General features: G+C 36.5%; 2 protein-coding genes and 1 pseudogene across 4 annotated transcripts in view; all 3 read right to left on the bottom strand.

Moving 5' to 3' along the window:
* ABCA15 (ATP binding cassette subfamily A member 15) overlaps window positions 1-17763 on the bottom strand; it is a 162961-nt gene extending 145198 nt beyond the window's left edge. The window contains exons 1-4 of the mRNA XM_085017386.1: window positions 17602-17763; window positions 14531-14709; window positions 3888-4013; window positions 3482-3676 (exon numbers count right to left, since the gene is read on the bottom strand). The gene's annotated coding sequence lies outside the window, so the exon portion shown is untranslated. The remainder of the gene's footprint in view (window positions 1-3481; window positions 3677-3887; window positions 4014-14530; window positions 14710-17601) is intronic.
* Window positions 1-23778, bottom strand: part of ABCA14 (ATP binding cassette subfamily A member 14) — a 203442-nt gene that overhangs the window by 10429 nt on the left and 169235 nt on the right. For all 3 annotated transcript variants that reach the window (XM_085017381.1, XM_085017382.1, XM_085017380.1), the window contains 4 exons: window positions 17602-17763; window positions 14531-14709; window positions 3888-4013; window positions 3482-3676 (listed from right to left, as the gene is read on the bottom strand). In XM_085017381.1, the coding sequence (XP_084873507.1) occupies window positions 3482-3676; window positions 3888-4013; window positions 14531-14709; window positions 17602-17763 (662 nt within the window). The remainder of the gene's footprint in view (window positions 1-3481; window positions 3677-3887; window positions 4014-14530; window positions 14710-17601; window positions 17764-23778) is intronic.
* LOC102167398 (caspase-2 pseudogene) lies at window positions 9140-10396 on the bottom strand (annotated as a pseudogene).

Here is a 23778-nt window from a genome sequence, read left to right on the forward strand (position 1 = left end):
TTGATTTTTTATCTGGATGTTCAATCCATTTTTCTGAGTCTCCTACTATTATTGTATAAGTTTCTTTTTCCAGATCTGTCAATATTTATTTATATACTTAGGTACTTTGATGTTGGGTGCATATGTATTTACAATTGTTATATGATCCTATTGAATTGACCCCCTTTATTATTATGTAATTTTTCTATCTAAAGACAGTTTTTTAACTTAATATATACTTTTTCTGAAACAAATGTAGCCATTCCTGCTTTCTTTTTCTTATAATTTTCATAGAATAACTTTTTCTATCTCTTCTCTTTCAGCCAATTTATACCCTTGAATCTAAAGTGAGTTTCCTGTAAAGAGCATATAGTTGGACCTTGGTTATTCATCCATTCAGTCCCTCTCTTTCTTTGTTTTTTTTTTTTTTTCTGGGAGTAGGGAAAGTTTTGTCCATTTAGATTTATTGATAGTGAAGGATTTACTATTGCCATTTTGTTAACTTTTCTGTGTGTCTTATAGTTCTTTTGTCCCTCTTTTTCTCTCTTGCTGTCTTCTTTTGTGTTTCTGTGTTTCTGTATTGATAGGGTTTGATTCCTTTCTCTTTTTTGGTGAAATGTCCATAGATTTTTTTTTTTTTGTAGTTACCAAGAGGCTTTTAAAAGCTAATGTCAACTTAAGTTTATTAGCATACAATAATTCTCTGCTTTTATCTCTTCTCTCTCCACATTATATGCTACTGATGTCATAATTTACGCCTCTTAGAGTTCCCATCACAAACCCGACTAGTAACCATGAGGTTTTACCATTTCAATCCCTGGCCTCGCTCAGTGGGTTAAGGATCTGGCATTGCTGTGAGCTGTGGTGTAGGTTGCAGATGTGGTTTGGATCCTGAGTTGCTGTGGCTGTGGTGTAGGCTGGCAGCTGTAGCTCCAACTCAACCCCTAGCCTGGGAAACTCCATGTGCCTCGCCTTTTTTAAGGTGTGGCCCTTAAAAAAAAAAAAGAAAAAAGAAAAAAGAAAAAAAAGAAAAATTGACACCCCTTTATATTATCTACCCATTAACATAATTACAGTAGTTTAAATACTTTTGTCTTTTAACTTTTATAGCAGAATTAAAAGAAATTTACCTATCACTGATATAGTAATCCAATTTGTTTTTGTAATGAGCTTTACACATTGTTATGCTTTTATGTTGCTGTTTAGTGTCCTTTCATTTAACTTGAAGAGCTCCCTTTAGCATTTCTTGTAAAATAGATCTGGTGGTGATAAACTACCTTATTTTTGTTTGAGAAAGTCTTTTTATTTTTATTTTATTTTTTTATTTTTATGGCTGTACCTGCAGCCTATGGAAGTTCCTAGGCTAGGGGTCTAATAGGATCTGCAGCTTCTGGCCTTTGCCACAGCCACAGCAACACTGGATCTGATCTGCATTTGCACCTACGCTGCAGCTTGTAGCAATGCCAGATCCTTAACCGACTGAGCGAGGCCAGGGATCAAACCCACATCTTCACAGAATTATGTCAAGTTCTTAACACACTGAGCCGCAAAGGGAACTCCAGAAAGCCTTTTTCTCTCCTTTATTTATTCTTGAAGTAAAGATTTGCTGGATGTAGTATTCTAATTGGTAGTTTTTATCTTTCAGAACTTTGAATATATATCATCCCACTCATTCTGACCGGCAAAGTTTCTGCTGAATATCCACTAATAGTTTATGGGTGTTATCATAGACGTAACACATCAATTTTCTGTTACTGATTTCAAATTTGCTCTTTGTATTTAATTTCTTATAATTTGATTATAGTGTGTCTCAGTGTGTGTGTGTGTCTTTAGATTCATCTTGTTCATTTCTTAGGTCATCCTAGATCGGATTTATATTTCCTTCCCCAATTTTGTGAACTTTTCATTGATTATTTCTCTGAGTATTTGCTCCTTTCTTTTTCTCTCTCCTCTTTCTCAGACTTACATAATTCATGTCATTGCTCCTCCTAACAGTGTCTCCATAAGTTCCTTATGCTACTGTCACTCTTTTCCATTCTTTTTCCCTTTTTTTCCTTTGATCAAATGATTTCCATTGATCTGTCTTTGAGATTGCTTCTCATGTATTCTGTTTGAATAGTTCACTGTTGGGCCCCTCCATTGAATTTTTGGTTCAGTTATTATTAGATTCTTCAAATCTATTATTTGTTTGGTATTTATATGTATTGTATATCTTGTTAAAGTTCTCATTTTTTTTCTTGCATTGCTCTCATGAAATTGGTTAGCATATTTTCATTGTTGCTTTGAATTCTCTGTCAGCTAAATCACTTGTCTCCATTTATTAAGCTCCTTTTATAGAGATTAATCTTGCTTTTTTGGTTTGGAATATATTTCCCTTTCTATTTTTTCTGTCTCTCCATATTGGTTTATGAATATCGGAAACTACAATCAATTAGAAACATCAGGAAAACTTTAGAACATTAGAAAAACAATCAGTTCTCCTAGTATAGACAGATGGGCCTCATTTAGGAGATGATGTCGCCAAGCATCCTGGCCAAAGGCTCTCGGATCCTCCTAAACCGTTGTGCTTGTCTAAACCGTTGTCTGTGTTAGTGGTCCTAGGAGGCTATGGTGTGACAAGCCCTGTCATTGCTCCGAAGGCTGAGAAAGTGTTCGCATATCCATTCAGGCACGCAGAGAACTACCAATTGCCATCCTCACCAGCTCCTAGATGCATGTTAATTTGAAATCCAACATTGGAGAAGCAGATAGGAATGTTCAGATGCCAAAACCCTTCCAGTAAAAAACTGGGAGCTGAGTGTATTTTCCTACTTGCTCCATGCTTAGCCATAGGAAATAGACATTAGGGGTGCTTATTGAAATTGCCTTTTTTTTTTTCTCTGCCTTCCTAAGGAATTCATGAATGTCACATCCCATCTGCCCTCAGACCTAGGTGGTTTTGGAACCAGACTCTTGGGTGGTAGCCAAAATGTTAAGGAGGTAGATGTGGGATCCAAACTCTTTACTCCTCAGGGATCAGCGGGGAGTTGATGCTTCCATCCTGGTTGAAAGGCACCGTTTTGTGGATGGAGCTAATGGTGTGATTATGTCTCAGCTTATCCTACCCATTTTGATCTGGATATTTTCTTAGATGCATGATGTGTAAGAGTCTTTCAACTAGTTTCTTGATTTATCTCTCAGTGAATTGATTCCTGTGTAGCTGTTTATTTGGTGTATCCACAGAAAGAGGGAAAGTCAAGAGCCTCTATTTCTACCATTGTTCTCTTCAATCATTTTAAAGAAAACTAAAGAAACTATGGTCTGACATTCTCATGGTAAGACTGCTCTATTTGCCTCATGATCCCCCTCAAAATTTTATATCTCTCTCTAGAATCTACTGGCTGAGTCGACAGTCAAAATATCATTTCCTTCCATGATTCATTTCTATCTTCTCCCACTGCTTGCCTCTTACCTTCACCCACAAATAATGCTTCTCATACCTCAGATGGTAATAGTGTCTTACCTTTAGGACATTTTTCGTGATGCTCAAGTGCTCAATGAACACATCCCCAGAGGTAGCAACCTCCTCTCCAGTCAAAATTTGGAAGGAAGTAGTTTTCCCAGCTCCATTTAATCCAAGCAACCCAAAGCATTCCTCTTTTTTGATTGCAACAGAGATATTTCTCACAGCAAAAACGGCTGGCATTGCAAAATATATCTTAAAAATACAGAAAACACAATACGGCAAAGAATACTTATAAGTCACATACAAACATTACCCCTATGGGCTACCCCAGTTTCACAAGAATTCTTCTGTTCTATTGAGAGAATACACACAGATGCCAAAAACCACAGTGAGTCCTTGACACTAATGACATACACTTTAATAGAAATGAAACCATCCTAAGTTTTTCATTGAACAATGTTACCTTTGCAAGTTCCTTAATAAGCACTGTAGAATTCAGTGACTCCTGAGGATACTCCAGGATTCTATTTCGTTCATTTTGTACGTCTTCATCTTCAGATTCTACAGATAATTCCATGGACACTCTTTCCTGTATTTTCAAAATAAGACTCATTGATATAGCTGTCCTTTACACTCTTTGGCTTCAGGGAAGCTAAGGTGGGGTATAATATCAACGGACATCAAAATAGGTTTTGAGTCATCCCCAAATGACTTACCATGTATGGCTCAGCTCTCATGTATAACTTTATTCTCTACTTCCAAACTTTAAAAACCACACTCCTAACCATGAGCAAGTAGCATGCTCTTATCAAAATGGGAATTTTACCAAAAACCACAACACACAACCACAACAAAACTATTAATTATAACCCCAAATTATTTTTAAATATAATGTATATTTTATAAGATATGAAAGAGTTGAGAGAAGGTAAAGATTAACACTTTGTTTTATTAGAGGAAGAGTGGAATCCAAGGACAGACTCAAATAAGAAATGTATAAGATGGATTTAAATGAAATAGGAGTTCATCAGGTGACTTACACTGGGGAAGAAAGAAGAGGGGTAGGGCATCCCATATAAAGGAAAGAGAGTGAAAATAGTATAAGATTTGCATATCATTCTTTTTAAAAAATGTATTGAAGCATAATTGACTTACAATGTCATGTTAGTTTTTTATGTACAGCAAAGTGAGGCAATTATACATATACATACATCCATTCACTTTCAGATTCTTTTCCCTTATAAGTTATTACACAGTAGTGAGTAGATATCCTTGTGCTATACAGTATGTCCTTGGTTATCTATTGTGTATATAGTAGCTATACATGTTAATCCCAACTTCCTAATTTATCCCTCTCCCCAATATTTCCCCTTTGGTAACCATAAGCTTGTTTTCCAAGTCTGTGAGGCTGTTCCTGTTTTGTAAGTTCGTTTGTATTATTTTTATTAGATTCCACACATTAAAGATCTCATGATATTTGTCTTTGGCCGACTTATTTCACTTAGTGTTATAACGTCTAGGTCCATCCATGTTGGCTGCAAATGGCATTATTTCATTCTTTTTTATGGCTGAATATTCCACTGTATATATGTACAAATTCTTCTTTATCCATTCCTCTGTTGATGGACATTTAGGTTGTTTCCATGACTTGGCTTTTGTAAATAGTGCTGCAATGAACATTGGGATGCATATATCCTTTCAAATTAAGGTTTTCTCTGGATAGATACCCAGAAGTGGTATTGCTGGATCATATAGTAACTCTATATTTAGATTTTTGAGGACTGTTCATACTTTTCTCCTCAGTGGTTGCATCAATTTACATTTCCCCCAACAGTGTAAGAGCGTTCCCTTTTCTCCACACCACCTCCAGCATTTATTGTTTGTAAGCTTTTTGATGTGCCTTCTGACCAGTGTGTGGTGATACCTCACTGTAGTTTTGATTTGTGTTTCTCTAATAATTAATGATGTTAAGCATTTTTAATATGTTTTTTGGCCATCTGTCTTAAGACATGTCTGTTTAGATCTTCTGAACATTTTTAATTAATGTATTTCCCCAATACATTATTTTTTTTTCTACTGTACAGCATGGTGACCCAGTTACACATATATGTATACATTCTTTTTTTCTCACATTATCATGCTCCATGGAATACTACTCAGCCATAAAAAAGAACAAAATAATGCCTTCTGAACATTTTTAATTGGGTTGCCTTTTTTTCAATTTAAGCTTTTTGTTTTGAAAGAAATTTGATTTATATAAGAGTTATAAAGACTTCTCCTAATGACACCCTATAATTATGATACATTGATCAAAACAGAAGTTAACACTGGTTCAATACTATTAACTATAGATCTTACTGAAGCTTAATGCAAAATATTTTGAATACTTCTAATACTATTTTTAGTGTAAACTATTTAAGTGTAACATATTATCTAGACACATACATAAATCATAAATCAACATCTTGATAATTTTTTGGTGTAACCATCTCTAATAAAGAAAACAGAATATTAACCTACAATAACTAGAATTATAACTCTGTGTAATTATATATTAGTTTTTCTTGTTTTGAACTTTATATACATGAAATTCTCCTTTTTATGTCTGACTTCTGGGGACAATTTATATTTTTGAGGTTATTCCATGGTGTTTCATGAGTTATAGGCTATTCCTTCTGATTTCTGTATTCTATTGTGAGAATAGTCATTTTAAAATCCACTATACTACTGATAGGCATGTAGTTTGCTTACTTCTTTTTAAAAATTTTTGTCTTATATGAATAATGTTGATGAATATTTTTTCAAGTGTCTTTTGGTGAACACAACTGTGTATTTCTGTTGGATTTATACTTAGAAGGGGAGCTTCTAGGTCTTACTGTATGCACATTTTCATATGAATATAAATATGATGCTTTATTTTTATTAAAGTTGACTTACTATATTAGTTTCATGTGTATAAAATAGTCATTTCACATTTATATGCATTACAGTTTATTGCCATAATCAGTGTAGCAACCCATTTGTAATCATACAAAGTATTTGCAATATTATTAACTGTATTCCCTACATTGTATATTACATATTGTAACTTGTTTAGACTGGAATTTTGTACCTCTTAATCCCCTTCATCTTTTCTTCCAATCTCCACTCCCACTACTCTTCCATCTATGGCCACAAGTTTGTTCTCTGCACCTATGAATCTGTTTCTGGTTTGTTTGTTCATTTGTTTGGTTTTTAGATTCCACATACAAATGAGATCATATAATAATTTCCTTCTCTATCTGACTTATTTCACTTAGCATAATAACCTCCAGGACTATCTATGTTGTACAAGTAGGGAGATTTCTTTTTTTCTTTTGTATAATGATTTTTATTTTTTTTCCATTATAGCTGGTTTACAGTGTTCTGTCAATTTCCTACTGTACAGAATGGTGACCCAATTACACAGAAATGTACACATTCTTTTTTATCACATTATCAGGCTCCATCGTAAGTGACTATACATAGTTCCCAGTGCTACACAGAAGGATCTGATTGCTAATCCATTCCAAAGTCAATGGTCTGCATCTATTAACCCCAAGCTCCCAATCCATCCCTCTCTCTCCTTCTCCCCCTTGGCAACCACAAGTCTATTCTCCAAGTCCGTGATTTTCTTTTCTGTGGAAAGGTTCATTTGTGCCATATATTAGATTCCAAATATAAGTGATATAATATGGTATTTGTCTTTCTCTTTCTGACTTACTTCACTCAGTATGAGAGTCTCTAGTTCCATCCATGTTGCTGCAAATGGCATTATTTCTCATTTCTTTTTATGGCTGATTGATGTTCCATTGTATATATACACACATACTTGTATGTATACTTATATGTATCCTTTTATCCATTTATCTATTGATGGGCACTTAAATAGCTTCTATATCTTGGCTATTGTAAATAATGCAGCAATGAACATAGGAGTGCATGTATCCTTCAGAATTAATGTTTCCATTTTCTTCAAATAAATACTCAGAAGTGGAATGGTTGGATCTTATGGTAGTTCTATTTTTTTTTTTTAAATTTTTGGGGCTGTGGCTTCCAAGGAAATCAGCACTTAATGAAGTTCAAGGGATAGGCAGGGGTCCTGCAGGTCAGTGTAGAGTTTGGATTTCATTTGAGCTGTGAGAGGAAACCAAAGAGTTCCAAGTAGGGGAATAACAAGATCAGATCTATATTTAAAAACCAAAACAGAAATCTGTCCTATATAGACTAGACTGAGGGGGGAAAGAACAATAGCAAAATAGGAGGCCTTAAAAATGGTAAAGTTTCATAGATGGCTTCCAGGGTAAACAAATAACATACATAGGAATACAGAAGTGGTCTCTCTGAAATTGAGATCTTGATGACAAGGGGAAACAGGTCACATAAAATGAAAATGAGATTTAATTTTGAAGCAGAAAGAGGGAGCAAGGTACTACATCACATCCTCGAACAGACAAGTGATCCAGTTCAGTAGTAGTTTAGAGAGATTTGGTGGCAGCAATAAACAGGATGAAAAGACACTGAAGAGGGAGAAAAACAGGAAGCAGGGAGATAACAACTAGGCGCTTTTATAGAAAGGGACATTTCATAGGAAGAAAAATAAAGCAAAGGTGACAGATTACAAAGTATGAGCACACATACCACTCTTAACTGCCTCTGCTGACTCTCTGCAAGGCTCATTTCATGAATAAAGCGGAAAGAAAAAACCAGTTAAAAGGTCTTTGAGATTTCCATGGGCAAAGGTTTACAACAGATACAAAGCACCCAGACCCTAACCTCTGCTGAAAGGCTGGATTCCTTGAGGCAAAAGGAGCTAGGAGTAGAGTTGAGAGGATTGCCTTTCCACGCGGTGACCTTTCACAAATGATGGGAACGAGCACAGAGATCAGGGCTGCACACATAGCATCAGTGTGTTTCTAGTCTTGCTTGGTCTTCTGAAGCCAAATGAAAAATGTCTATGCTACATTAGGACACATTCCAAACTCTCATTCTGGGAGAAATAATCAGGCGATATGAAAGAAAAGATGGGGAGTTCCCATGGTGGCACAGTGGTTGATGAACCTGACTAGCATCTATGAAGACATGGGTTCGATCCTTGGCCTCGCTCAATGGGTTAAGGATCTGGGGCTGCCCTGAGCTGTGGTGTAGGTTGCAGACATGGCTCAGATCTGTCATTGCTGTGAGGTAGGCCAGCAGCTACAGCTCCGATTGGACCCCTAGTCCAGGAACCTCCCCATGTCACAAGTGTGGCCCTAAAAAGACAAAAGACAAAGAAAAGATGGTGGATGACTCTGAGCCAACTCAACCAATGTGAGGAAAGCCATTACCAAAACGCTTCCTACAAAAGCCCTGGGGTAGAAACAACACAGTCAGTGAGGAAACCCAAATATCCTCTCCTCATCAACATCATTCCATAACGTTGTTGCCAGGCTCCTCAGTGGCAGCAACATGCTCCTGGCAAAAAGTCCAGCTACATTTGGATTTACAGGGAGAAAGAGCCTCACATGGGAAGGAGCTGGCTTGTAGTCTGTACAAAAGCAGGGATGATGGGCCTGTGGAACAAGCCTAGAGGATTCCCAATCCCTGAAGGAGAGGAACAGAAACAGTGCATCCTGAAGAGGAGAACCTCTATCACACCTCCTGTTGTCCAGTGGCCTCCATGGAGCATGAGTGATGAGGAAGTGGCATCAGGCGGCATCACGTGGGAAGATGTTCTGGGAAGAGACAGAGGTGGCAAAGTGCTACAGTACTCGAACGTCTCCTTGCATCGGTGGAACTCCATGCCAATTGTGTAGCCTTCTCGCTCCCTGATGAGCACATTTGCCTTCACCATCCTGTCAGTCACAGGCATGTCACAGGCCCTCTCAGAGAACACCTGAATGAGGACCTGGATGTACCAAGAGCCCCCCATGATGCTGCACATGGCAGCAGTACCTTTAAGGTAGGTATAGTCAAAAGTCATGTCCAAGCCAGTGGGCAGCTACATCTTCAGCAGCTCCTCTTTACCAGCATTGTTTTCCTCACACTGGGGGGAGAGTTCACGGTTCTTTCCATCTTACTGGACAACCCGGGGATCTGTTTCACCTCCACAGCAGGTCTGGAGGAAGACAGATTTGGGGATTGTTCTGTAGGCTTTGGCAATTGGCATCGTCAAAGATCCAGAAAACCTCTTGTAACTGAAAGAGTTTGCCATCCACACTATAGAGGCTGCCCTTCACGATATGCCACCATCTGCCACATAGTGAGTGGAATTAGACACTTTCTCTTGCATCTCCTGTGCAGTCTGGTCAAGTAGAACATGAACTTTGTAGTCCAAGAGCTTAAGAGGGCGACTGGAGTGCAATGGTCCACAACCCCTCCAGAGCGGAATTTCAGGTCTTTCTCTCCAGCGAAGTGCACTTTGCTCAACACCAGTGCCAGCCACAGGGCCAAGATTTCAGCCTAGAGGCCAGCTGGTAATGGGTTTGATAAAACTCAGGAGGGTAGGGCTTCACCTGCAGGCAGAGAGGATTATTTCTCTTGTCTGGGGAGGGTTCCATTATATCTGCGGAGAGACAGGGCTGCTTGTGGGAAGAACCTGACTCAAGTCTCAATCGTAGGCGTATACGCTGAAGATCAGACACGGTCATGAGCATCACATCCCCCAGGCGACCCTGCTTGGTCTCCCTAAGGATCACACAGATGGCATCAAACGCCTGGGGCTCCCTCTCGGGAAGCAAGTTGAGGAAACTGAAACTGCCCACTTTGACCTGAATGTGCTCCCTCATTTCTGAGGTAATAAAGTCCTTCTCCAGGAGGTGTTCTGTTTGCTTAGCAATTGCTGTTTGGCCAGCGCCACTTGGTTCTTTTTTAGAGCTTCCCGATGGTCAGGATGCCTGCCACACACTCCTGCTCCTGATCCCACCTCCCTCCATCAGCAGCCATCAGCCCCTTTTGCTGGAGAGTGGACTTGGAGCCAGCTCTCTGGCACCTTCCCCATTTCCTGCTTTTTCCTGGCCATGGCTGTGAGTGAACTGCCCACAACTCAAACACCTGTCCAGCCTTCATTTCCACCGCTCCATCCCCCTTTCACTGTGTGTATTCTTTTTTGTAGAGTCAGTATCCCAGTCTTTTGCTTATTCAAAAATTGGATGGCTTGTGCTATTCCCTGTGATGTTCAATTCAAAAATCTTTTTTTTTCTCTTTCTGCAACTCACCTTTTGACTCATTTAATGATGTCTTTTGATGATGATGCCTTTACTATTGTGGTGGTATTTACTATGTTTTTAATTCTGTAAGCGTTACTGTTATACCTTTTACATTTAGTTCCATAGAAAAGTTGTAAACTAAAAACCATCTGTAGGAACTAAGAGAGAGGTTAAAGTTCATTATTTGTCCCATGGACTTCCAACTGAATAAACACCATGAATTAGGCTGAACATCCATTCCCCAATACATTTTGTTTCAAACTTGCCATATATCACATTTGTGCATCTATTTTTAGATATCATATTCTATTTGTCCTCAAAGTTTAAGCATGCACCAGAAATACTTGGATGGCTTTTAAAACAAGGATATTGGGTCCCAACCCCAAAACTTCTGATCAGTAGGCCTGGGATGGGGCTGTTATAAAAAGTTGCATTTCTAAAAAAACTGAACTTATGCAGATAACCATACTTTCAGAAAAATTATTATTATTTTTGATACAGTGTTTTTCTGCCTTATAGTCAAATTTAAAAATACTTATATATGGTAGCATAAATCCACTGCATTTGTTGTTTCTCAAGATTTCCTTGGAAATTGTCGATACTTTGCATTTCAAAGTAAATTTTAGAATCACTTTGCATTTCCATGTAAAATTTAGAATTATCCCATCAGCTGATCATTCTACACACACACACACACACACACACACACACACACACAGGATTTAGACTGGGATTGTGTTGATTGGGTTATCTCAAAAGAATGTGGTATATTTATTTATATAGGTTTTCATTAAACTCTCAATTGTTTTTGTAATATTCCATGTAAAGGTCTTGTATAATTTCTATTTATTTATATTTTGTTTTAAATGGTTAAAACCATCATTTAGAGTTCCCACTATGGTGCAGTGGTTTAAGGATCTAGCATTGTTGGAGCTGCGGCAAAGGTGACAGCCCCAGCTCAGATTCGATCTCTGGCCTGGGAATTTCCATATGCTGAGGGTGTGGCTAAAAAAATATTATTTGAATGTTTTTATACTATTAAAATGACAGTTTTAAATTTCACTTTATATTTAATTTCAGTTTTAATTTTCACTTTGTATGTTTTTTTGGTGGTTTGTATATAGATATATAAATATTTTTTGGCCAATTATGGCTTTTTTTTTTTTTTGTCTTTTTTTTTTTGCCTTTTCGAGGGCCACATTCGCAGCATACGGAGGTTTCCAGCCCAGGGGTCCAATCAGAGCTGTAGCCTCCTGGCCTACGCCAGAGCCACAGCTCACAGCAACACCGGATCCCCAAACAACTGAGCAAGGCCAGGGATTGAACCCGCAACCTCATGGTTCCTAGTTGGATTTGTTGACCACTGAGCCACGACAGGAACTCCCATGGCTTTTTTGTATTGAAGTATAGTTGATTTACAGTGTTGTGTTAGTTTCAGGTGTATAGCAAAGTGATTCAGTTATATACATACATATATCCATTCTTTTTCAGATTCTTTTCCCATATAGAGAATATTGAGTACAATTCCCTGTGCTATACAGTAGGTCCTTATTGGTTATCTATTGTATATATAGGAGTTTGTATGTTTTTTGGGGGGTGGCTGAACCCACAGCATATGGAAGTTCCCCTAGCCACGTACTGAACCTGTGTCACAGTAGCAAAAGGTGCCACAGCTGTGTTAACACTGAATTCTTAACTCACTGTACTACAGTGGAACTTCCTAGTAGTGTGTATATGTTAATCTCCACATCCTAATTAACCCTCCCCCACTTCCTATTTGGTAACCATAAGTTTGTTTTCTATGTCTATTTCTGTTTTGTAAATAAGTTATTTTATATCTTTTTTTAAAATTCTACATGCAAGTGATGCCATATTTATCTTCCTCTATCTGACTGACTTAATATGATAATCTCTAAAACCATCCATGTTGCTGCACATGGCATTATTTCATTCTTTTCAATGCCTGAGTAATATTCCATTGTATGTATGTACCACATCTTCTTTATCCCAGTGTTAATCATCTTACATTGCTTGTTCTTTAAATCTTCTACCTCTTTGTTCGACATTTCTTGCATCTTCTTCTTCTGCGCCTCTTTTCTTTTTTCAAAATCTTGGATCATCTTTAATATCATTACTCTGAAATTTTTCAGGTAGATGGCCTGTCTTTATTTCACTTAGTTATTGTCCTGGAGTTTTATCTTTTTCCTTTGTCTGGAACATATTTTTCTGCTGTCTCATTTTCTCTAACTTTGTTTGTGGTATCCTTCCTGCAGACTAAAGGAATGTAGTTTCTCTTGCTTTTTCTGCATGCCCCCTTATGGGTAAATTTGGCCCAGGAACTTCTGTAGTCCTTCCTGGTGTGAGGGACTGGTGACTGCCCTTTTGTGAGTGTAGCTACGTCTTGTCCCTCTGCTGGGTAGGGCCATTTCAAGTGGTGTGTTTATAGAGGTGGCTGTGAGCTCACTATGACTTTAGCCATCCTGTCCATTGATAGGTAGGGCTGTGTTCCTATCATACTAGTTGATTGATTGGCCTGAGGTTTTCTAGCACTAGAGCCTGAAGGCTTTCATGTAGGGCCAGGCCTTGATGCCAAAATGGGAACCTCCAGGAAATCTCACATCAATCAGCATTCCCTGGGGCTTCTATTGCCAATGCCCTTCCCTCCACAGTGAGCCACAGATAACATCTGTCTCCACAAGACACCTTCCAACAGGTATGTCTACCACAGGCTCCTATGTAGTAACTGCTTTGTTCTTGATCTTAGTGCACAGTAAATATTTTGTGCACCCTCAAAATATGTAGTCTCTGTTTCCCCTAACTCCTGCACTCAAGCCCCACTGGTCTTCAAAGCCAAATGTTCTGGGGGCTCCTCTTCCTGATGCCAGATCCTCAGGCTGGGGAGCCTGATGTGGGACTCAGAACTCTTACTCCTGTGGGAGAATCTTGGCAATATGATTCTTTTCTAGACTGTGGGTTGCCCACAATGCAGGTATGAAATTTGATTATATTGTGAAAACACCCCTCCTACCTTCTCATGGCTTAGGCTTTGTCTCTGGACATCTTCTGCAAACTGGTTGCGTCACTCTCCTCCTAGGCTCCAAGAATCATCCTCCCCACCCCCATGATGTCCCCATCATTGAGGGGACTGCCCAGAGTGTAGCGATGTTTCCTCCTTTACACTTTCCTCGCTGGGTCCCAAGGCTCATCCCAATTCCTTCCTCTTTCTCTCTCTTTTCTTTTCCCTTTTATACTCCCAAAGTTGTGCGAAGGTTTTCTTGCCCTTTTGGAAGTCTGAGGTATTCCACAGGCATTCAGTAGATGTTCTGTGTGAGTCATTCTACTTGCAGATGTATTCGTGGGAGGCGGAGCATTCTACATCCTACTCTTCTGCCATCTTGATTTCTCTCCCTAGAACTGAGTTTTCTATACAGATTTTTATTTAGCAGTAGGAAAGAGACAGGAAATTTGGATCTTAAGAAAGCATTCTGGAGATTCTGACAAATGCCAAAAACTGAAAACAACTGCTAATAGAGACTAACTATTAAATATAAATCCTACATGTCGACAAAATCAATATCACCTGGGAGTTTATTAGAATTATCCAGGGATCGAATTATGGTGAATGAGAAGTTTTAGGTGGGAATGGTTCTCTGACACTGAAGATGTTCAAGTGAAATCTATTATAAGAAAAGTATTTAAATATCTTCTCAGAATATCTGATATCTGACTGGTAGAGGCCATAATGTTTAGAAACCACAAAACTCAAATTATGGTGGAGATCTCTGAGTCACACAGTTCCCAGGAAACAGGGATTAGTTTACATTGCTGCAACCCGGTCATGGAGTTAGGCATGTATAGAGATATGCTTTTGATCTTATCAATGTCATAACCAGCGACTTACTTTATTAAATTTCTTGTAGATACCAAAGAAAATAGAGCGAAACACAAACGTTCTCACGGTCCATGAGGTGGTCTCCAGAAGGAAAATCAAGAGGAAGAAAATAAGTCCTGTGACAGCCATTGCAATTAAAAATCTTCCAATTGCATCTGCTTCCAAACCATATACACTGCGCTTCATTGCTGGTGACAACAACAACAACAAAAATAGATAAGGGCTTACTTTGAAATATTAACCCAGTGAACAGATCCTACAAAGTCAACAAACAGGAAGGACTATAGATTTAAATGGAATGTTTATCAAACATTAATATATTCAAAGTTATGATTAATGAGTTCATATTATGCAAAGTATCTTAAGAATCTATTAAGGAGGGAAAACTTTTAATTCCATGAGTTTTATCTTGCTATATAGTTCTAGGAATTTATTACCAGCATATACTAGACACTCAGAAGCATTGGGTGAATGCCTATTCACACTAATCAGAATATTAGGTAGTAGCTAAGGCTCTCCTTGTCCCTAAATATTTTTCCTCAGAAAATACTTTAGAGTGTGGTTCTGAAAGGGTGGAACAGAAGCAGAAGAATCAACTGTCACTGTGTTACATATGCAACCACTTTTAATTATTAGGGAACCCTCTTTTTTTTTTTTTGTCTTTTTGCCTTTTTCTAGAGCTGCATCCATGGTATATGGAGGCTCCCAGGCTAGGGGTCCAATCAGAGCTACAGCTGCTGGCCTACGCCAGAGCCAAGGCAACACAGGATCCCCAACCCACTGAGAGAGGCCAGGGATCGAACCCACTGAGAGAGGCCAGGGATCGAACCCACAACCTCATGGTTCCTAGTCAGATTCATTAAACACTGAGCCACGACAGGAATGCCGAGAACACTAATATTTAAACTAAGTTGTAAGTGCGTGAAAGCTGGTACTTTTCCAGTTACTTATGATGATAAGTTAGTAATTACAAGACTTTGGATTCATGATAGAGAAAATAGTAAGCTCATCAAGGAGGTGAAGATAAACAAATTTCCTTTTTGTATTTAAAAAAAACTTTGTATTAAAATATATATATACACACACACACACACACACACACACACACACCCCAAGTGTAGGACTCAATGAATTTTTACAAATTGAAAATATCTACATAGACAGCAATATTTTTCATTCAGTTTTATATATAGTGAACTTTAAATATATATATATATATATATATACACACACACACACACATAATTCTTTCTTTTTCTTTATCTCTTTCAAGTGTATACTGTATGTACTTTTATAGTGATGGCTCTAGGAATTAGACTTGGCACACATAACTTATCATATATTGTGTTTATCATTTCGAGTGAAGTATAAAAACTTTTCCATGGTTTGTATCACTTTAACCTCCCTGTTTGTTACTCTACTAAATATCCCCACTATGTAAACTGAGAACATTAGCAGACAATGCTATTATTTTGCTTTAACCACCAAACTAAAAAAACTTGAGAAGAAAGTATATAGTATTCACCCACGATTTTATTCTTTACATTGTTCTTTTTTTTTTCTTGTCTTTTTGTCTTTTTAGGGCCGTACCCGTGGCATATGGAGGTTCCCAGGCCAGGGGTCTATCAGAGCTAAGGCTGCCGGCCTACACCATAGCAACAGCAACGCCAGATCCGAGCCGCATCTGCAACCTACACCAGAGCTCACAGTAATGCCAGATCCTTAACCCACTGATGCAGGCCAGGGATTTAACCTGCAACCTCATGGTTCCTAGTTGGATTCGTTTCCACTGTGCCACAATGGGAACTCCTGTCCTTTTTTTCTTGATATTCTAAAATTACTTCTTCAATCATTTATATTTCTAGAATCTTTATAGCCATTCTTTTAGGATTTCTACACATCACAACTTCCTGTAGATACTCTTAATCTTAAAACAACTTATTTTCCCTTTATTTTTAAAAGATATTTCCTATGTATATAGAATTTTGAGGTGACAGGTTTTTCATTTCAGCAGTTGATAATAATGTATCAGTTCCTCGAGTCTTCATGGTTTCTGATGAGAAATCTATAAATTAGAGGAAATTTTTTGCCCTATGGTTAAGGTGTAATTTTTTTGTAGCTACTTTTCTCATCTTTCGTTTTCAAAGCTAGATTATGATGTATTTCGACATGAATTTCATTGGTTTTAACATATATGAAGTTTACTCAGTTTCTTGAATTTCTAGGTTTATAATTTTTATGCTTATTTTTTATTATATGTTTTTAAAATTGAGACATAATTCACATATAACATTAGCTTCAGTTATACAGCATAACAATTTAATTTTTGTATATACTGAGAAACAATCACAATAAGCCAACATTCATCACCATACAGTTATGTTTTTTCTTGTGATGAGAACTTTTAATACATACTCTCTTAGGAACTTTCAAATACACAACACATTATTATTACCTATAGTTACCTTAGTTATAGTAATATTACTAATAATGGTAATACTAATATTAGTTACCTGTAATTATATCCCCATAATTAATTTATTTTTTAACTGGAAGTTTAAACTTTTGGGTCTCTTCACCTGTTTCACTCAATCTCATACTTCCCGCTTCTTGCAACCATCAATCTATTGTATATGAGTTCTTTTTTTTTTAAGATTCCACGTTTCTTAAGTTCCAGATTCCACATTGTAAGAGAGGTAATATTGAATTTGACTTTGACTTATTTTACTATACATAATACTCTCAAAGTATATTCATGTTCCCATAAGTGACAAGATTTTCTCCTCTTTTATGGAGATATATATATCCGAGATTTATACCACATTTTCTTTTTTCATTCATTTTTGGAGGTTATTTCTCATGAGAAAATACACTATGCATATAAGCTTTGAATCTTAGCTCTAACTCATATAAGATATTTCATCAATCTGTAAAAGCTTTAGTTTCCTCAAAGTGAAAATAATAACACATAACTTGAATAATTATGAAGATTCAGAATAATGTAGGGAGAGCTACTCACATGCAGTAAGTTGTTGACTAGTGGTAACTCTGATGAGCCTTGGGAAGCCCTGTATACTTACCTTCTTCACTACAATTCATGAAGATAGGAACGTTTTTCTTTGAGGCGCATGTTGCTTTTGTCTGCTGGAAATCATAATATCTGCTGATGCTCATCCCCAAATTATGTATGGGTAACAACATCATTGAATTAAGCATGTGGCTTTTGGAAGCAGACTCCTTGTCTATGATTAAAAAGATGATAACATTAGCATGCTTTATATGAAATGAACTGCCCCATGAAAACAAAAGCTCCCCAAGTTGCTCAAAATAAACTGAGAAAATTACAAAGCCATCATATTATTCTCGTAAACTCTTGTCACTAAGTATACAATTTCTAATGTCTTGTAGCATATTGTATGTTGATAATTACAGAATTTGAAAGTCCTTTTGGGAAAGTTGATGTCTATATAATCTGTCTCCCTCTCACCTGATGTGAATAGTAAACCCATACTGATTATTTCTCATATTTCATATCCTATATGATCAATAAAAAGGAAAACAAAGTAGGAAACACAGCCTAGGACTCAACAGTGAGAAAGAGATAAAGAATATTTCATCAGTTGAAAGGAGGCACATCTCCAGAGGACAAAACTTAAAGCTAACTGAGGTTTCTCTAAATAGTAAACTAATGTGTATAATATATGATGAATATATAGGAGAAAATATAAAGATGGTTATGGGTCAACATATTAAGAATTCAAGATTGAATTCAGATAATTGGGAATAAAGACAAAATATATCTGAAAAAAAATTTGTAAGATACCAACACAAGTGAGGTTCCAAATATATAATTTTCTAAGTGGTTATGTCATACCAAGTGTGTCCCAAAGGGAATAGCAACTGGTTTAGATACGCATAAGGTGGTAACCAGAAAGAATAATTCTGGACATTTATTGGCCACTTGAGTACATGCTAAAAGTAACAAATGGTGTTTCACCCCCTTGTGAAATTTATTCCTAGGTATATACTTGATGTGACTTTAAACAGGATGCTTAGAAAACTATAAAACATTGATGAAGGAATTTTAAGATGATTCCAAAAAAAAAAAAAAAACCAGAAAGATATCCCATGCTCCTGGATTGGATGAATTAATATTGTTAAAATGGCCATACTACCCAAAATAATCTACAGATTTAAGGTGATCCCTATCAAATTACCCATGACATTTTTCACAGACCTAGAACAAATAATCCAAAAATTTATTTGGAACCATTAAAGACCCAGAATTGCCAAAGCTACCCTGATGAAAAAAGAACAAAGCAGGAGGCATAACTCTTCCAGACTTCAGACAATATTACAAAGCTACAGAAATCAAGATAATGTGGCACTGGTACAACAACAGACATAAGATCAATGGAAAAGAATAAAGGGCCCAGAAATAAACTCAGACACCTATGGTCAATTAATTTTTGACAAAGGAGGCAAGAATATAAAATGGGAAAAGGTCTCATTAGTAACTGGTGCTGGTAAAACTCAACAGTTGCATGTAAATCAATGAAACTAGAACATATCCTCACACCATGCAGAAAAATAAGCTCAAAATGGCTTAAGACATAAAACTTAAGACTTAAAACCATAATACTCCTAGAATAGAACATAAGAAAAGCATTCTCTGACATAAACCATACAAATGTTTTACTATGTCAGCCTTCCAAGGCAATAGAAATAAAAACGAAAATAAACAAATGGGACCTAATCAAACTTACAAGATTTTGCACAGCAACGGAAACCATCAAAAAATAAAAAGACATCCACTGGAATGAAAGAAAATAGTTGCAAAGTAGGCAAGTAGCAAGGGTGTAATCTTTAAAATATACAGAAAACTCATACAACTAATTAACAAAAAACCTAAACTGAAAAATGGACAGAACTAAATATATATTTCTCAAAAAGGACCTACAGATGGCCAGTAAGCACATGTAAAAATGCACAGAAAACATCACTATTAGAGAAAGTCAAATCAAATCTACAATGAGTTACCACCTCACACCAGTTGTAAGAGTCATCATAAATAAGTCTACAAATAAATTCTGGTGAGGGTGTGGAGAAAAGGGAACCATCATACAATTTGGTGGGAATGTAAATTGGTACAACCAATATGGACAACAGTATGGAGGTTCCTCAGAAAACTAAATATAGAATTACCATATGATCTAGCAATCCCACCCCCGGGCATATATCTGGACACAACTATCATTCAAAAAGATACATGTATCCCTATGTTCATAGCAAGACTATTCATGATAGTTAAGACATGAATACAACGTATATGGAAGCAACCTAAATTCCCATTGATAGATGAATGCATTCAGAATATTTAGTACATATATACCACAGAATACTACTCAGCCATTAAAAAGAAAGAAATAATGCCATTTGCAGCAACATGTATACAACTAGAGATTATCATATTAAGTGAAGTAAGTCAGAAAGAGAAAGACAAATACCATATGATATCACATATATGGAAACTAAATTTTGGCAAAAATGAACATATTTACATAACAGAAACCTAGTCACAGACATAGAGAACAGACTTGTGGTTGCAGAAGGAGAAGGGGGAGGAAGTGGGATAAACTGGAAGTTTGTGGTTAGTATATCCAAACTATTACATTTAGAATGGATAAACAAAAAGGTTCTACTTTATAACTGGGAACTATATCCAGTCTTTTGGGAAAGACCATGATGGAAGATAATATAGGAAAGGGAATTTATATATATGTATGACTGGGGCACTTTGCTGTATAGCAGAAATTGGCACAAGACTGTACATAAATTATACCTTAATAAAAAAAACTATGTGAAATATAATTTTAAAAATGAAAATAAAAAATTTAATATAGAATCAAAAAAGAGCTTGAATTGCCAAAGCAATTTTGAGATAAAAGAACAAACCTGGGGATATAACCATTTTAGTCTTCAGAGTATACTACAAAGCTACAGTAATCAAAACAGCATGGTATTGTCACAAAAGTAGACACATAGAAAAATTGAACAGACTAGGGAGCTCATAAATAAGTCCATGCACCCAGTAGTCTATGACAAAAAAGGTTAGAATGTACAATGGAAAAAAGTCTCATCAACAAGTAGTGCTGAGAAAACTGGTCACCACATATTAAACAATAAGATTAGAACATTCCCTCACACAGAATACAAAAATAAACCTAAATGTCAGACCTAAAACCATAAAACTCTTTGAAGAAAACATAGGCAGAACACCCTGACATAAATAGCATCAATATTTTTTTGGATCAATCTCCTAAGGCAAAAGAAATAAAAGCAAAAATAAACAAATGGAATCTAGTGAAACTTAAAAAGGAAACCTTCAACAAAATGAAAAGAATACCTATGGGATGGAACAAAATATTTGAAAATTATGCAACTGACAAGGGATTGGTTAAAATCCAATATATACAAATAGCACCCTCAACTCAATGTCAAAAAAAACAACTCAATCAAAAAAACAGACAGAAGGCCTGAATAAACTTTTTTAAAGAAGACATTCAGATGGTAACAGGCACATAAAAAGATGCTCAACATCACTAATTATTAGATACATTCAAACCAAAATAACAATGAGGTATCAAGTCATACCTGTCAGAATGCCTATCATCACAAATTCTAGGAGTTCCCACTGTGGTTCAGTGGGTTAAGAATTGGACTGGAGCAGCTTGAGTTGCTGTGGAAGTGTGGGTTTACCCTCTGGCCTGACACAGTGTGTTAAAGGATCCAGTATCACTGCAGCTGTGCTGTAGGTTGAAGTTATGGCTTGGATTCAGTCCCTGGCCCAGGAACTTCCATATGCTGTGGGTGTGGCTGTAAAAAGAAAATTCTACAAATAACAATTGCTGGTTAGAATATGGAGAAAGGTGGGAGTTCCCGTTGTGGCGCAGTGGTTAACAAATCCGACTAGGAACCATGGGGTTGCAGGTTTGATCCCTGGCCTTGCTCAGTGGGTTAAGGATCTAGTGTTGCTGTGAGCTGTAGTGTAGGTTGCAGATGCAGCTCGGATCCCACGTTGCTGTGGCTCTGGTGTAGGCTGGCGGCTACAGCTCTGATTCGACCCCAGCCTGGGAACCTCCATATGCCATGGGGAGCAGCTCTAGAATAGGTAAAAAGGAAAAAAAAAAAAAAGAATATGGAGGAAGGTAACATTTGTACACTGTTGGTGGGAATGTAAATTGGTGCAGCCACTGTGGAAAATGGTATGAATATTCTCAGGAAACTACAAATAGAACTACTACATCATCCAACAATTCCACTCCTGGGTATATACCCAGAAAAGTTGGAAACACTAATTCAAATGGATACATGCACCACAACATTTCAAACTGAACTAATTATAATAGTCAACATATGAAGAAACCCAAATGCCCACTGTGTGTGTGTGTGTGTGTGTGTGTGTGTGTGTGTGTGTGTGTACTGCCATAAAAGGAATGCAATTTTACAATTTGCAGCAACATGAAAGGATCTTGAGAATAATATGCTTAGTGAAATGTCAGACAGAAAAAGATAAATAGTACATATCTCTTTTATGTTGAATCTAAATAATAATACAAATGAATTTATATGGACAACAGAAACAGATACAGAAAACAAACTTGTAGTTACAAAAGGACAAAAGGAAACTGGGAGGGACAAGAATGGTGTATAGGATTAACAAATATCAAACTACTGTATATAAAACAGATAAGCAACAGGAATATAACATATAGCACATGAAATTACACGCATTATCTTGTAATAACTTGTAATGGCATTTAATCTGCAAAAATATTGAGTCACTATGCTGTTCACCTGAAACTAACATAATATGGTGAATATTGTAATATATTGTAAATATTTTAATAAGGAAAATGGCTAATGTTGTAAGTATTTAGTCTTTCTGTGGAATACATATGTATCTTCTCACCTCTAAAGAGTAGAAGAAAATCTTCCTAGATAAAGGAGAAATATGATTACTTACCTGAAAAATTATTGAAGGATACCATAAGGGTAGGGTGGGGAGAAAGATAAAAGTTGAGAAAAACATGTTGTAATGTATGTTACAAAATATTTATCTTCCAATTCAGCATGTGTACTAATCAATAAGTGTAGAATGTCAACAAACCAGACTAGATACAAATCAGAAACAATCAGTGTAAGCATCTGTGCATAATGGCTGAACACTATAAGATCTAGAGAAAAGCAGAATTGCTATCTGCAGTTTTGGTTTGCCTCCTTATATATTTCCCATGTCTCTGATAATATCCTAATTTTCATGTCATCTCTGAATAATGCTAGTTTAATTTCTTCCTTTCTATTCTCATATTCTTTACTTTTATCTATTACTGTACTGATCAGGACCCTAGATATCATGTTGAATTTGAAGGGAATATTTTAAATGATTTATCAGAGAATATGATATCTTTGTATACTTTTTGCAAATATGAATTTATTGAAATTTTTACCTAGTTATAATGAATCAGATTTTAAAGTTTCAAAAACTCAAAGTAATATGTTTACATATATGATTTTCTACTATTGATTTATTAATATTGTGAATTACATTAAAAGACTTTCCAAGTCTATCATAGATCCATTAAATCTAACCTGCATTACTGGGAAAAATCTAGTTTGGTCATAATGAGTTATCTTTTCTGTACTTGGCTGAATTCAGTTTGCAGTATTCTGCTCAGAATTTTACATCTATATTTATGAGTGATTTCATCTTGTAATGTTTCTTTTATTCTTTTCTATTTATGATGTCAAAGTTATGATAACTTCACATAATGAGCAGAGAAGCTGTTTCCCCCTTGCTCTCTAGAAGGGTTTTATTAAATTAGAATTCTAATTTTTACTTATTTCATAAAACTTCAATATGAGCCTAATGCTTACTTTATAGAAAGGGTTTTAATTAATAATATTTGGGGGTATTTTTAATTTTTTATTGAAGTACAGTTGATTTACAGGGCTGTGATAATTTCTGATGTACAACAAAGTCATACCTATATACATATTCATTCTCTTTCAGATTCTTTTCCCACATAAGATTATCACAGGATATTGGGATAATATTTGACATCATATGTCCCTACTCATCAATCATTCCATATACCTCAGTGTGCATACGCCAGTTCCAAACCCCTGTCTATCCTTCCACCCCCCCAACCTGTCCATTTTTATAACCATAAGGAGAGAGGATCTCCACATAAATA

The sequence above is a fragment of the Sus scrofa genome, chromosome 3 (assembly GCF_054392235.1).
Source record: "Sus scrofa isolate SSC_HxYL_T2T_F1_AM1 chromosome 3, Sscrofa_HxYL_maternal_Yorkshire_Landrace_v2.0, whole genome shotgun sequence".
In the NCBI taxonomy this organism is placed as follows: domain Eukaryota; kingdom Metazoa; phylum Chordata; class Mammalia; order Artiodactyla; family Suidae; genus Sus; species Sus scrofa.